This window comes from Halichondria panicea, chromosome 10 (genome assembly GCF_963675165.1).
Source record: "Halichondria panicea chromosome 10, odHalPani1.1, whole genome shotgun sequence".
NCBI classification, from domain to species: domain Eukaryota; kingdom Metazoa; phylum Porifera; class Demospongiae; order Suberitida; family Halichondriidae; genus Halichondria; species Halichondria panicea.
In genome coordinates, this window is record NC_087386.1 from 612,574 (window position 1) to 628,733 (window position 16,160).

At 43.5% G+C, this 16,160-nt stretch overlaps 2 protein-coding genes, 1 long non-coding RNA gene and 1 pseudogene across 7 annotated transcripts; 2 read left to right on the forward strand and 2 right to left on the reverse strand.

The window, feature by feature from the left end:
* The window catches only part of LOC135342887 (uncharacterized), a 76,297-nt pseudogene extending 65,603 nt beyond the window's left edge, over positions 1–10,694 (reverse strand).
* On the forward strand, positions 14–3,527 carry LOC135342925 (uncharacterized). Of its 3 annotated transcripts, none has more exons than XR_010396987.1 (6): positions 14–158; positions 363–478; positions 793–953; positions 1,165–1,409; positions 1,606–2,845; positions 2,913–3,527. It is a non-coding gene; the product is annotated as an uncharacterized LOC135342925 (long non-coding RNA). The 3 variants fall into 3 exon arrangements; XR_010396986.1 differs by having other exon boundaries at positions 1,606–2,819; XR_010396988.1 differs by having other exon boundaries at positions 24–158; positions 1,606–1,736.
* LOC135342923 (uncharacterized) lies at positions 4,378–5,730 on the reverse strand. Its single transcript, XM_064539815.1, has 4 exons — positions 5,594–5,730; positions 5,048–5,213; positions 4,736–4,854; positions 4,378–4,518 (listed from the first exon to the last, which is right to left on the reverse strand). Exons 1-3 carry the CDS (start codon positions 5,716–5,718, stop codon positions 4,750–4,752), a joined length of 396 nt encoding a protein of 131 aa, XP_064395885.1. The 5' UTR covers positions 5,719–5,730; the 3' UTR covers positions 4,378–4,518; positions 4,736–4,749.
* Positions 10,695–11,934: 1,240 nt separating the features above from the next.
* Positions 11,935–16,135, forward strand: LOC135342920 (vesicle-trafficking protein SEC22b-like). 3 transcript variants are annotated; one of them, XM_064539810.1, is made up of 6 exons: positions 11,935–12,077; positions 12,287–12,402; positions 12,717–12,877; positions 13,131–13,377; positions 13,578–15,116; positions 15,800–16,135. In XM_064539810.1, exons 1-4 carry the CDS (start codon positions 12,006–12,008, stop codon positions 13,190–13,192), a joined length of 411 nt encoding a protein of 136 aa, XP_064395880.1. In that variant the 5' UTR covers positions 11,935–12,005; the 3' UTR covers positions 13,193–13,377; positions 13,578–15,116; positions 15,800–16,135. The 3 variants fall into 3 exon arrangements, with proteins under 3 accessions (XP_064395880.1, XP_064395881.1, XP_064395882.1); XM_064539811.1 differs by having other exon boundaries at positions 13,578–13,730; XM_064539812.1 differs by having other exon boundaries at positions 13,578–13,708.
* The last annotated feature ends 25 nt before the right edge of the window (positions 16,136–16,160 follow it).

The window sequence follows — 16,160 nt, forward strand, 5'->3', positions numbered from 1 at the left end:
ATTGTTCAATAAAGAAAGGGTTCAAAGGACACATAATTATTGTTCCAAATAGAGCACAGAACATACATAAAGCAAGTACGTATCAGAAGAAGAAGCACTGAAGAAAGAAGAGCTCCAGTGATGGACTACCTCTGTCCTCATCCATTGTCAATGAAGAGGTAGAGGAGCTACAGTAGATAATACAGTACAATCTGCATTGGTCCCATCAGGACACTGTACTGTATGCAGCTCAGTGACATGAATAGTTGTCAAGTCATGATTCTGTAGACATATAAAGAGAACCTTGCTAGAATAATACGTGTGTAGTGTGTGCTATCTTTAACAGCTTGAATTAACTGAATTGTTGCATTCTCCCTCTGCAGTCTGGCCGGGATTATGCTGAATACCAACCCAAGGCCAAGCAGATATTCCGCAAGCTGTCGTCAGTCAGCCCCCCTCGATGCTCAATCGAGTGTGACCCGGGTCGTATGGTGTTCCAGTAAGCACTCTCCTGTGAATGTCATTATTGCCTCGTGGTGTGTATGATGATTGGTGCTCTGTCATGGTATAAACTGATGCAATGGATGGCCTTTTGTTTGTGAGCATTTGCTTAACTGTACCATACACATTGTAAGTGGTGTGTGTTATACATAGGTCCCTCTATAGTGATTGTCTAACAAGGAACTACCAGTGTACATGTAGTCTAAGAATAGTTGGAACTTGGTTGGTGATATTATACTCCAGTTTAATGGTGGATGAGGGGCGATGACTTTGAGCTTGAAGCACACACACTAACATGGACCCCCCACATAGCTACATCCTTGAGGAAGGGATATGCTACCTCGCCCTGTGTGACCCCACCTATCCTGTCAAGCTGGCCTTTAACTACCTCGAGAATCTACACAAAGACTTCAGTGAGCAACATGGCAACGATGTACACAAGGCCAGTCGACCGTACCACTTCATTGAGTTTGGTACGTAATTATAAGGTCATGCTTTTTCCTATGTCAGCATTGGACATGCACAGCTGGGCAACACCAGCACTTGCAGTTTCTTGTGTGTGTACTGTTTCAATTCAGTGTTGCTACCACTGTTATATATAGTACAGAATGTCCTTCCTCTCACACCCACTCACACACGCACACACACACACACACACACACACACACACACACACACGTGCAGATCTCAGTGACAAAGTGGGGAAGCTGGTCGACCACTCTTGTGCCAGAGGCTAATGGCTGATCAGCTAATGCAGCATGTGAGCATCTCCTGGCTACTGTGGATTGGTTCTTGACTGCTAGTTTATGCTCTTGTCTATTGGAGACAATATCTGCCAAGTTTCACCAGAGATGTGTACAAGTATGGTAAGCTGAGGAGTGAGAGTGGCTGGAGCTGGATGAGCCCTAGTGTGCCCAAGACTCAAGGAGGTCAGTGAGGGTCAATATATACAGTGTATCAGTTTACCTCTTGTAACGAGAACCCCTTACAAGTCTAGCTTGTAACACCTAGCTAAGTACTGGATTGTGATTTACAATAGTGAGCTCCCTAGCTGAGACTGTCCTGACTTGTAGTTGTTGTAATTGCATTGTCCCAGTCTAAGGAGGTCTTTATTACCCTCTGCAGGTGGTTCACCCACTTCTACGTGTGGGGGATGGTGTGGAACTACTCTGTATTCCTCTACTATACCAGCCACTGTCTACTGCACACACGACTACCGCTATTGGGACCAACAGCACTGCTGCATTTGAATTCAGGTATAGTCATACCGTATAGCGGGTATTTTTCGGGGGACAAAATATTTGTTGTTCAGCAATATTGAGACATTTCGTGGGTAATATTTTCGTGGTTGGAGCAGGTAACGGTAGGCAAAGTCGCTTCATTCGTGGTTAGAGGTCCAACCACGAACACCACAAATATTTTGCCCCACGAAAATTACCCACCTCTGTACGGTATCAAGGGCGTATACAGAGAAGAGGGCATGCAACTCGCCCAATTCTCAGAATCATCCGACTTCGTATTGAGCTATTTTTAGAACTGCCCACAAAACGCCCACGCGTAATCTTTGACCGCACAAGGTAAATCAAAGTCTTTTTTATATCTGTGCTAGCTAGCTAGCTCGATTGCAGCATAATAAAACTAGTTCTCAGCAGCAGTATGGCTCGTACTAGCAGTGTCAAGGCAAACCATCCAACAATTGCAACTCCAAGAAGATGAAACCTAGGTACAATAAACCTGTCTTCCTGAGTCTCTGGTACTTCTTAACAATGCGCCCAGCACTTAACTTCCCGCTCGAAGGGGTTGTCTTGGACCTGGCTGGACTAGGACTGGTCATGACACTTCTCTAAAATAATACTCCACTGTTAGCTAGCTAGCTAGCTAGCAAAGGCTAGGCAGCTCTGATGTACACGCCCATAATTATAACTCCGTAAACAACACCGCCCACTTGTTCACGTCCGTATACTGGATTCTATTTTTAGCATATTCGGTCTCTGATACGAAGTCGGATGAGTACGTAGGGTACATAGTGAGTTGCATGCCCTCTTCTCTGTATACGCCCTTGACGGTATTCAGTAGTAATTGTACATACCTTGATTAAGTATTAATTGTAAGTGTACTACCAAGGGCATATAAAAGAAGAGAGGGCATGCAACTCCACTATCAGTACACGTAACTAGCAGAGTTCAAACGTGGGTGGAGGAATGTGTGCATTTGCATGAAGTGCTAAAAATAGAAATTTCTATTTTTAGCATTTCATGCACTGTCATGCACATTCATCTGCCCACGTTTGAACTCTACTCATAGGAGTTGCATGCCCTCTCTTCTTTTATACGCCCTTGGTACTACTGTGTAATTGTCGACTTGTGTGGGTTGTTAATTCTTGTTTAGGAGTCTCTATTTGAATGTCAGCCTTGATGAATGTTTCATTGCAGACTCACCCCTTGCTGGCCTGATTGTAGCCACTCTGTTGTTCCTCTGGGCCTACACACATCAGTACCGATGTCACGTCATCCTTGCACAACTCAGAGCAGCCAAGAACAAGCCACAGTACAGCGGCTGTCACTGCCAAGCAGACTCACGTTTGCTATAGACACAACAGACAAATTGTTATGACCATTTGTTTATTAGTTGCTAATATAATTTATGCTATGTACATGCAGTACTGTATGGTATCATTCATATTCTCCAATCAATAATCTATCAAATTAATGATCGAAAAAATTAATTTTGAATTTGCAGTGAATATAGTGACGCTTCTTATGCTATTATTTGTACATGCAGTACATGGTACATTGAATTAGTATGACATCATTTATTGTTCAAGCAATAAACCTTCAAATGATCGAAAAAATGAATTTGAATTTGGACAATAATTCAGTAATTTGCTAGCTATACAGTTTTGTCCACTTTTCTCCTAGTGAGTGTTCTGGTTTCGTCTATTCGTGCCTTGTGTATCTGGAAGGAGGGCGTGACCCACTGCCCACACGAGCACTGATCACCTGACCAGTTGAATGACCCCAGACGAGCCGAGCACTTGAGACACAGAATCTGCCGCATGTGTGTGTGTGTGTGTGTGTGTGTGTGTGTGAACGAACAGTTGAATTCTAGAAAATAACACAAGGCTATATAGTCTTTGTTAAAATTGGATTTTGACTAATCACAAAACTAGTATGTATCTAAGCACACCATTGGAAAGGTAATTCTGAGAGCTCTTGAATGCATCAATTAGTTTGAAATTGGACACTCAGAACACAAATTACGAGCTTTCAAGATACGTATCTATTTTTAGCTAATGCACAAGTAGCAGCCTCACCTTCCCCTCCACTTTGCCCAGTAGAGAGCTTTCCTTTTTTTTTTTTCGGTTAAAGTAACATCATAGTACACAGAGGGACACTGACTTGTTGGGCTGAGAGACGGTCGTGTGGTGTGCCACTCTCAGCAAGACATCTGATGGCATCTTGCAGGCAATGGCTACTCTTGGGACCAAGACCAGTATTGCTGCACATACAGGTGTGTGTGTGTGTGAGGGTGTACATGTATATGTGTGTGTGTGTGTGTGTGTGTGTGTATAATTATGAGGAATATATAGCAAATTCTACGAGCTAAACAGTTGAATTCTAGAAAATAACGCAAGGCTATAGTCTTTGTTAAAATTGGATTTTAACTTATCACAAAATAGTACATGTATCTAAGCACACCATTGGAAAGGTAATTCTGAGAGCTCTTGAATGCAGTTTGAAATTGGACAATCAGAACACAAATTATGAGCTTTCAAGATACGTATCTATTTTTAGCTAATGCACAAGTAGCAGCCTCACCTTCCCCTCCACTTTGCCCAGTAGAGAGCTTTCCATCCACTGTACTGGCTCGATGAACCATGAACTACACACATCATGAGTGGGCCCCTGCTCGTTATAATCCACCTCTGATTGAGTGGGTGGAGTTTGCCCTTGCTTTGTCCTCTTATACCATTTGACAGCAGCCTCTCCTTTACCCACCTCGTGAGGGAGGACACTCTCGTCAGTGAACAAGAGACGCCTGTGTGTGTGTGTGTGTGTGTGGGGGGGGGTTAGTGATGGAGGTGTACAAGTTTGGAAACCATCTCCAGACAAATACAGTAGCTACTTAATTCATGGTGTGTGTGTGTGTGTGTGGGTGTGAGGGGGTGTATAATTATAAACAACTACAACTGTGCTGACTAGACGGGATTATTGGCTACTACTGTACATGGTGTCTAGTGTGTGTTTCAGTGAACCTTTAGTGAAGCTGTCAGCGACTGGTTTGTTCTTTGCTGCCTTCCCGGAAGAGTCTGGATCCGCTAGTGGTGACAGTGACAGTGCTCATATTCACTAGGTCTGTGTTCTTCACCAGTAACTACACAGAGAGAGAACATCACATGACACACTCACACACAGCCAGGCTACCATAATCTCATTCAAAAGAAGGTACTCTCTATAAAAGAGCTGCCCCCCCCCCCACCTATAATTTGTAGTTGTCAAAAAAATGCATAAAAATATGTTCTGAAGTAGCATGGCCGCTACACTGTGTATGTATTGTACCCACTCACTGCCTCTTGGACGACTCTATTGAGGGTGGTGTTAGCGCTGGCGAGGGAGAGGGGGAAGAGGTGGGCCTCAGTCGTAAACACAAAGTCATCCAGGGGACTGTCCCCCTCGTCAGCAAACAACAAGAACAGATACTTGAACGTCTCAGCCAGTACGAAGGAGTCCATTCTATACAGTATCGAAGATTGCCAATGAAATGATATCGTACTACTAGAATATTAAACCCTTTGTGAATGAGTCTATTAAGACTTCACACTCTGAAACCCTTGACTACTCTGCACTGGGGGTCTCTCAAACAACCTGGGGGGTATAGTACAACCAGGTGGACGAGTAATATCACAGTTGAAAGGACCAGCCTATACACAGAGAGTAGAAATAGGGTAGAAACAGAGCTCTAAATTGCCTTAGGTGATCTACACAGACGTGGAAACAGTGTGTTCGTATTGGTTTCCCCGAAACAACCACGTCTATTAAAACCGTAATAAATATTCCTGGTAATGATGAGGCTAACGGTAACCTAGCAACAATACACACCATGGACCACTGACCTTGTGGCACTAACGAGATTCTGTGGCAGGGGCTCACTCCAAACGAGAGAGGACGGTGAGATAGAACTTGTAGAAGAAGGATGTGACAAGAGAGCGCCTGTAGTCCGGCATGCCCCCAGGTACATCAGGGGAGAGGGGCAGGTCCTCCAGGAGTAGTGGACACACCCCCTCCAGTGTAGACTCACACCATGGCCTGGTGATTAATGAATGAAATAATTTAACGCAATATTATTATACTAAAAACACATTACTGTTGTATGTGTGTACTCACTTTCCAATGAGATAAGCCTGCGTCTTCTTGGCCACTGTAGTTATGTAACTCATCCCTCCGTAACTAAGGCAACAGTCCTGGACCGTCCAATCGGAATCACCCGCTGGTGGTGCTAAGACGACTCTAAGACCAGCGTTGATGATGGCAATGTCATCCTCTCTCCTCCTAGCCTGCTTGTAACTCAGCACAAACTCATACTGCAAGGAAAAAATGGGGGATAGTGACAAACTCAGTACATGGTAGTGATTCGTGCATGCATGTCAGACCTCCCCTGCCCTTCACTACCATGACCTCCCCTGCCCTTCACTATACCATGACCTCCCCTGCCCTTCACTACCATGACCTCCCCTGCCCTTCACTACCATGACCTACCCTGCCTTCACTACCATGACCTCCCCTGCCCTTCACTACCATGACCTCCCCTGCCCTTCACTACCATGACCTACCTCTTTGGTGAAGGGGATGAGGATTGATAGTAGTATTTCCCCCGGCTTAATGGATGTCTTCTTGTAGCCAGTGAAGAAGCTGGGGTCCATCACTATCACCCCGGTTACTGTCTGTAGAGATCAGAGGAGATCTTTGCTAGTGCAATAGGATAGTTTAGAAAGGGTTTTCTATATACCTATACGTATAACAAGAAAATTTGGCAGGTATGATATCTGGCGAATGAGCCATTTAAACCGACTTAGCGGTTTTTTAATTTAACATCCGTGGCAATACAGCAATGACATTGTGTCCACAGGAAAACTTTAATTTGGCAGTCTTCGGTTCAAATTTCCCAAATTTTGGTAACATCACTACCTTTGGTTGCTATGGTTAGCTTCACTCCGGCCGCTAACAGAGTTGGATTGAGGTCTGAGATTGGACTAGCGTTGCAGATATTTCCCCCAATACCCTGAGGGGACACAGTTACAGGATACAGAGTACCTTAGAGCCGGTTATTTTCTTACGTAGGAAATGTTCGTTTTTCGAGCATTAATACAAAAATTATAAACTGCAAAATTATTATGTGCAACAGGTTCTACGTCACTATTCTCAGCTGTACAAATATTTAGAATCCGAAATATGTAATTGGGTAGTTCATACGAAAATGTTCACCAACGAATATTACCCGCTATACGATATTAGGGAGGGGTACTGACCGACACATTCCTGATCTGTTGTCCTGCAAACCACCGCAGCATCTCCAGGAGAGCAGAGAATGTCCTCTTCTTGTTCTCTGTATAATATAATCTAAACACACCATTGGAAAGGTAATTCTGATCAGTTTTGAAATTGGACAATCTGAACACAAATTACGTTAGCACAGATAGAATGCATGTGTGCGGACGTTAGCATTAATTAGTAGAACATCACAAAAATGCCACTTCATATAATCAAACCTGGTAGAGACTCCACTAGATGCTTGAGCTGTTCCTCCAGTCGGGTGAGTGTCACAAATGCTCCCACTGTCAGTCCCTCGTCAGTGACCGCCATCTTGTTGAGCTCAGGCACTTAAGAGCAGCTGATGAGAGTATCGTAGAAGGCCCCCTTAAATTTTACCTCCACGCCTGTGTGTATGTGTACGGCAGTGGGTATGCGGCAGAAACAGGAGAATACACACAAACACAACATGAGCTACTGCAAATCAAATCATTGTCATTACTGTAGTCTGTAGCAAGTATATAAAGTATACAGTAGGAATCAAATATCGCATAGTAAGAACGTTATTATAATACGCTTGCTAATACAGTACCTCACAGTCTCCTTGACAACTACTCACCTATCTCCGTGTTTCCAATGACCAACTTGCTCTGAGGGAACCTTGCTCTCAACACCAGCAACTGGTCCAGGGTCAAAGGTCGATACCATGACACCCTCGGCCCCTTGATAGCCAATGGGATGAGAAGCTCCGTCCTGAGTGCTGGGGGAAAGGTGGGTTCCTGGGTGGGGTCAAGGGGTCGGAATTTGGAGGCATCAAAGAGGACAGAAGGACCTTTGATAGTCTTAATTCCATCAGAGCTTTTGACGTCCATACAGCATTTGGTAGCACCGCCACAGCAGCCAGTCTGTGGGGGGCATTGTGTGTGTGGGGTCAGTATGTGGGGGGTGTGGTGTGTAGGGGGGGTCACAGGTGAAGCTCACCTGTGAGAAGGTTTTGAATCCCTCTAGGATGGGCCTGTACCCAGTACACCTGCACAGATTGCCTGAGGACACACACACACACACTAGAGATACAGAGGTGACTTTGTACACATACGTACCTTCGAATGCTCCCTCAATCTGCTTCTCTGAGGGGGCGTGGCTGTTCCTGAGGAGAGTGTACATGGACATGACAAAACCGGGGGTGCAGAAGCCACACTGTGACCCATGGGCACGCACTATACGCTCCTGCATGGGAGGAGAGGAGGAACATGTTGTGAGATATCGTAGTTGGAAGTAATAATTTCATCTGATATCTATGAGGAAAAGTGAGAAGTCTTTGAAAAGAATCAAAAGACTGCAAAACTGTTAGCAGGAAGGAATTAAGCGAATGCAAACTGACTTTGTATCGTATATGATCACCTGAACAGGATGAAGGAGATCGCGGGAGCTACCAATCCCCTCCACTGTGGTGACCGCCATACCATCCACAGAACAGAGGGGGGCAAGACAAGCGTTGACGGCAGCATGTGTAACCACGCCCACTTGATACCAGGAGAGCATCACCGTACAGGCACCACACCCACCCTCTCCACACCCAAGCTTAGTATCTGTTAGGCGGACTAGAGGGACGGGGCGCTAAGGAAAGTACTCGTGCAATATACTCAATATACGCATACGCGGGTAATTTTGTTGGTACACATTTTTGTATAACTACATTTTACCCATTTTTAATAAATATTCGTACAGCTCAGGATAGTGACGTTGAATCTATTGTAATATAGAATGTAGAATGTAGAATAATTTCGTAGTTTTAATTTTCGTATGATGCTCCTCAATACGAAATATACATTTTGCATGAAAGAGGTTTACGAGGATACGCTGCGTTCTTAGGAAGTACAATAGAGTGGTCTCCGAGTCCGGGCTCTCCACAACAACCTGCACACACGGTGTATATATAATTATCATAATTAAAATTAATTTAATGTGTATCCAGGATGCAATGCAGTTTAGCTAGCAGTATACTAGCATGCATACTTCACACTTTTCCTCCATTCACATAGAAGGAAATGCTTTCTTTGGCTCCCTCTAACTCAGCCATGATGCTCCCGATGGTTCATGTAATTAATATTAGGGAAGTGGGTAAAGAGATCTCCATGCATCCTTAGCCCCTCCTCCTTTTCAGTGCATAAAAGGCCTCATCTTCAGTGCGGCCTTGGATCGAGGCTAAAAGATCCCCTTCCTCCTACGTTTTTGACTTGTTGCAGTTCACCCATGTGGCGTGTGGGTTATAAACCGGGGCTCCGGAGCTGTAGTGGGTGGCCGGGAAACTGGTCACTCACTTTCCTGTATACGTAGTCTTTCATTGTGATAGTAGACAGCCCTCCTGTAGTCTTTCATTAGATCACAGCCCTCCTGTAGTCTTTCATTGTGATAGTCAACAGGAGCCAGCCCTTCCTGTAGTCTTTCATTAGATCACAGCCCTCTGGCCTGTAGTCTTTCATTGTGATAGTCAACAGCCCCGGCTACAGTGATAGTTTTTTTTTTATGTTTTTTTTTTTTATAATGTAAAATACACTAGCACAGTGCAGTTCGCAACATTCCTTATAATTATAAAACAATTGACAAAAGCATCTTTTCTAAAGATAATATATAACGGCCACAAAAAATGTTACCCTCACTAGCACGAGTGTTACTTTTCGTCGTCAGTTGGTCTCGTTGGTGAAGTATCTAGAGTGAAGTGTGTATCTCTGTCCTTCTTTGCTGCCTTCTCTTCGCTGAGCACGGACCTAAATACACTCTCATCGATTGTCTTGTCAATAGAGGCAGTGAGTTGCTCCAGTGTCTGCTCTGTGGAGGGTGGGTCGTGGGGGGTCCCCTCTTCACCATCAGCGGACTTCAAAGGACTGTTTGATGTCATGTGACCAAATATTCCAACAGCCTGCGATCACAGAACAAGAAGCAATATAATCATTATCATAAATGCACTCTATGAACAAAATTATTGGACGTTCCTAACACAGTTATGGACAATGCAAGATAGCTCTGAAAACAGGCCTGATTTAGAAAAAATATACACTAATATGCGGTGTTTTTACACACAGCACACATCACACACACAGCACACCTGTGAGACCATTGAGCTGATGTCACCAGTCTTTTCTGGCAGGATGAGAGTGTTGGTGGTCCTGGCCAGTTGGGAGAAAGCTGCCACATACTGTTCTGCCACTGCCAGTGAGGCTGCCTTATCGCCATTCTACAAGATAAATAAATAAAAACAGCAGCTGGTACAGATAAGCTATATTTAAAATTGCAGCGAATATATTAAAACAAGTAGACAGCTACCTGTCTTCCAATGGCTGCCCCCAGTGTGTTGAGAGCCTGAGCTCGGGCCTGAGCCTTGGCAAGAATGGCGACGGCCGGACACTCTTTCACCGGCTCGCTCCCCACCAGATTGTAGCCGTACGTCACTGGGTTTTTAAAGTTGGGAAATTGTAGTATGTTCAGTAGGGCACTTAATTTACAAATTTACATGTACACAATGGTAGTATTTCGAACTTGTGCCCAAAAAAAGGATTACGAATTGAACAAGTTTAAAGCCGTGGTCTACCCTATACGAGGGAGAGGGTCAGCTCTAGAGGACAAGGGACACACGCTAATGATGCTAGGTAACCAGTACATCCGTACACATTGCAGCTGAACCATTTTAGTGTGTGGACATTGAGTACTCGTAAGAAGCTCACCTCCTACAGTAGTCCAAATCAGTGTGTGGTCCAACATAGGAATGAGTGTGTGCATGGGAAGAGACAAACACGATAATGTACGTACCAACTAATGAACTTAGGTGTATATTCTACGAATATTAAAACTACAACCTAATAAGTTGTGTGGGCCTCGGCTAATACCAAGTTGGCAATATGGAAAGAGACAAAGACAATTTACAAGTTCCTAGTAACCATTAAAATGAGTGTGCACGTGCAAACACAACTTACACACTGTTGATCCAGAGAGGGAGAGTCCACAGGGCAAACACGTGGGAAGATAGTAAATGAATGATTACGAGGTTGAATGTGATCATATTAAATATTTCCCTATATAACACTATGGCACTGCACACACACAAGAGTAATAATGGGGAAGTAGAAACATCACAGAATATGCAACAGACACTAAATACTCTGACAACACACACCAACTTACAGTCTGTTGTTTCAGAGGGTCAGTCAAAGGTGAGGTGGAGATGCATGAAATGGAAGGAAGAGAACATTAGTGCAGTGATACAGTACACTGGTGATTGCATGACACAGGGCAGGGGAAACAATTGTGGACAGCCAAACATGCAGACTGAAACACTTGATTAACCATGCATACTTTCAAGTACTACTACGAGTAGATTTACTTGGGAATAGTATCACATTTAGTTATCTGTATGTGCTCTTCTTTACACTGTCTACCTCCTAACAACAAGTGCTCAGAGCACAAGCATGTCAGCTTGGTAGAATGTGATTGAACACAACGTACCTCAATCGTCCACTGTTGTCCATCCAGAGAGAGTGGTACATGTGGAAAGAACAACAACATGAGATAAAACACCTCACACTGACAGGGTAGAGTGTAGGCACTATACTGTGATGAATGAATGATGCCAAGTGTGTTTATGGGTGGTCAACAAGTACATCTAGGCACTAGGAGAATGCACTGATCATTGAGTATCCATCTATCATGTGAATATCATACCCTATCATAATCAGTGAGCCCATCCTCCATCAACTGTGGGGAACTAGCAGCATTCAGTGTGTAGATTCAGCCATTTCAAGAGAAGGTCTGGAATGCCCCATATATTTCTTTGTGGGTGGCTAGAGGCATGAGGGGGAGGGGCTTGTAGCAACACCCACACATTGTTCAATAAAGAAAGGGTTCAAAGGACACATAATTATTGTTCCAAATAGAGCACAGAACATACATAAAGCAAGTACGTATCAGAAGAAGAAGCACTGAGGAAAGAAGAGCTCAGGAACAATGGCCCACCTGACACTAATTGCCAGAGCCAGTGATGGACTACCTCTGTCCACATCCATTGTCAATGAAGAGGTAGAGGAGCTACAGTAGATAATACAGTACAGTCTGCATTGGTCCCATCAGGACACTGTACTATACTGTATGCAGCTCAGTGACATGAATAGTTGTCAAGTCATGATTCTGTAGACATATAAAGAGAACCTTGCTAGAATAATACGTGTGTAGTGTGTGCTATCTTTAACAGCTTGAATTAACTGAATTGTTGCATTCTCCCTCTGCAGTCTGGCCGGGATTATGCTGAATACCAACCCAAGGCCAAGCAGATATTCCGCAAGCTGTCGTCAGTCAGCCCCCCTCGATGCTCAATCGAGTGTGATCCGGGTCGTATGGTGTTCCAGTAAGCACTCTCCTGTGAATGTCATTATTGCCTCGTGGTGTGTATGATGATTGGTGCTCTGTCATGGTATAAACTGATGCAATGGATGGCCTTTTGTTTGTGAGCATTTGCTTAACTGTACCATACACATTGTAAGTGGTGTGTGTTATACATAGGTCCCTCTATAGTGATTGTCTAACAAGGAACTACCAGTGTACATGTAGTCTAAGAATAGTTGGAACTTGGTTGGTGATATTATACTCCAGTTTAATGGTGGATGAGGGGAGATGACTTTGAGCTTGAAGCACACACACTAACATGGACCCCCCACACAGCTACATCCTTGAGGAGGGGATATGCTACCTCGCCCTGTGTGACCCCACCTATCCTGCCAAGCTGGCCTTTAACTACCTCGAGAATCTACACAAAGACTTCAGTGAGCAACATGGCAACGATGTACACAAGGCCAGTCGACCGTACCACTTCATTGAGTTTGGTATGTATTTATATCTGCCATCCATATTTTGTAGACTTAATTATAAGGTCATGCTTTTTCCTGTGTCAGCATTGGACATGCACAGCTGGGCAACACCAGCACTTGCAGTTTCTTGTGTGTGTACTGTTTCAATTCAGTGTTGCTACCACTGTTATATATAGTACAGAATGTCCTTCCTCTCACACCCACTCACCCCCCACACACCCACTCACCCCCCCACCCCCCACACACACACACACACACACACGTGCAGATCTCAGTGACAAAGCGGGGAAGCTGGTCGACCACTCTCGTGTGCCAGAGGCTAATGGCTGATCAGCTGATGCAGCATGTGAGCATCTCCTGGCTACTGTGGATTGGTTCTGGACTGCTAGTTCATGCTCTTGTCTATTGGAGACAATATCTGCCAAGTTTCACCAGAGATGTGTACAAGTATGGTAAGCTGAGGAGTGAGAGTGACTGGAGCTGGATGATCCCTAGTGTGCCCAAGACTCAAGGAGGTCAGTCAGGGTCAATATATACAGTGTATCAGTCTACCTCTTGTAACGAGAACCCCCTACAAGTCTAGCTAGCTTGTAACACCTAGCTAAGTACTGGATTGTGATTTACAATAGTGAGCTCCCTAGCTGAGACTGTCCTGACTTGTAGTTGTTGTAATTGCATTGTCCCAGTCTAAGGAGGTCTTTATTCCCCTCTGCAGGTGGTTCACCCACTTCTACGTGTGGGGGGTGGTGTGAAACTACTCTGTATTCCTCTACTATACCAGCCACTGTCCACTGCACACACGACTACCGCTATTGGGACCAACAGCACTGCTGCATTTGAATTCATGTATAGTCATACCGTATAGCGGGTATTTTTCGGGGGACAAAATATTTGTTGTTTAGCAATATTGAGACATTTCGTGGGTAATATTTTCGTGGTTGGAGCAGGTAAAGGTAGGCAAAGTCGCTTCATTCGTGGTTAGAGGTCCAACCACGAACACCACAAATATTTTGCCCTACGAAAATTACCCACCTCTGTACGGTATTCAGTCTAGTAATAGTCCTATTCTCGTTTAAGAACCTGGAATTTTGATTGCTATTTCAACGCCCACTAACTACTTCCTGTATAGCTTCCGCAGTAAAATTGTGCTGAGCTGGCACACCTTTTTACATTGAAGTCATTGTAAAATCAATGCCTTTTTGCAGCCTCTGCATTCTGCATATGGAACGCCGTTTGCGACAAAATTCAGGCAGAATGTGATAGGCGTGTGCATCCAATATAAAATCGATTTTTAATAATCGATTTTTTACAGTTGATTTTCGATTTATACGTGAACGATCTTTGACAATCGATCTGATAATCGATTTTTGAAATTCCAATTTTGATAATCGATTTTTGATAATCGATTATTGAAATTCGATTTTTGATAATCCATTTTAGAACTGCTCTGAGGTGGGCTGGGGGGGCCCCCCCTGTCTAAAGCTGTATCACGTGAGACTATCCTTAGAGCATTAAAGAAGCCACTATTCATGACTTCTATTCTACACATTTTATGTATCTGGAATCACCAAACTCTTTCTCAGCTCTCTAAGCACACACAAGATAGCCAAATAAAACAGTGCTGGCGAGAAAGCATACAAAAATGGGTGCACAAAGGAACTAAATAAGATAGCATCAACTGAACAGTTCTAAAATTAATGATTTTTACTGTGACTTATGGCCCTTCTTTTTTATGGTTCCAAAAAACAATAATATTTCGCTTTTGCGTTTATATAGTCTATCATGTGAGATAGCTAACCAAGCCAAGCTTTGATTCCAGGCCGCGGAGAAGGAGTTTGTGCATGTTCTGAGTTTCAAGGGCGGCCTAACTGTAGCCTTGAATCCATTTTAATCGGCCTGGATTCGAGGCTAGTGTCAATTCAAAAATCGATTATCAAAAATCGAATTTCAAAAATCGATTATCAGATCGATTGTCAAAGATCGTTCACGTGTAAATCGAAAATCAACTGTAAAAAATCGATTATTAAAAATCGATCTTCAAAAATCGATTTTATATTGGATGCACACGCCTATCAGATTCTGCCTGAATTTTGTCGCAAACGGCGTTCCATATCTGCAATGCATGCGCTATTATTCTAAATAAAGGAAGTTTGTGAAATATTGAAGTAAGAGCTACACAATGGTTTTTGTCCCAGAGAGTGTTTGTCAACTGTCAGTGAGCTAGCTGGTCTTGAAGATACCTACTATATACACAGTAAGTGCAGTATAGTGCAGTAGTAGTAGATCTAAGAGGTAAACTAATGCTCCAAGATGGTGGAACATCTCCTCTACACAATTCTGCAGATGCCTACTATGTATATAAGATGTTCCATCATCCTTGAGCATTAGACTACCTCTTAGATCTACTACTACTGCACTTACTGTATATAGTAGGTATCTTCAAGACCAGCTAGCTCACTGACAGTTGATAAAAACTCTCTGGGACAAAAACCATTGCGTAGCTCTTACTTCAATATTTCACAAACTTCCTTCATTTAGAATAATAGCGCATGCATTACAGAATGCAGAGGCTGCAAAAAACGCATTGATTTTACATTAATTGTAAGTGTTAAGTGTACTACCAAGGGCGTATAAAAGAAGAGAGGGCATGCAACTCCACTATCAGTACACGTAGCTAGCAGAGTTCAAACGTGGGTGGAGGAATGTGTGCATTTGCATGAAGTGCTAAAAATAGAAATTTCTATTTTTAGCATTTCATGCACTGTCATGCGCATGCATCCGCCCACGTTTGAACTCTGCTCATATAGGAGTTGCATGCCCTCTCTTCTTTTATACGCCCTTGGTACTATAGTGTAATTGTTGACTTGTGTGTGGGTTGTTAATTCTTGTTTAGGAGTCTCTATTTGAATGTCAGCCTTGATGAATGTTTCATTGCAGACTCACCCCTTGCTGGCCTGATTGTAGCCACTCTGTTGTTCCTCTGGGCCTACACACATCAGTACCGATGTCACGTCATCCTTGCACAACTCAGAGCAGTCAAGAACAAGCCACAGTACGACGGCTGTCACTGCCAAGCAGACTCACGTTTCTATAGACACAAGTTTGAGGACTATCCAAACAACAGACAAATTGTTATGACCATTTGTTTATTAGTTGCTAATATATTTATGCTATGTACATGCAGTACTGTATGGTATCATTCATATTCTCCAGTCAATAATCTGTCAAATTAATGATAGAAAAAATTAATTTTGAATTTGCAGTGAATAATAATTGACGCTTCTTATGCTATTATTTG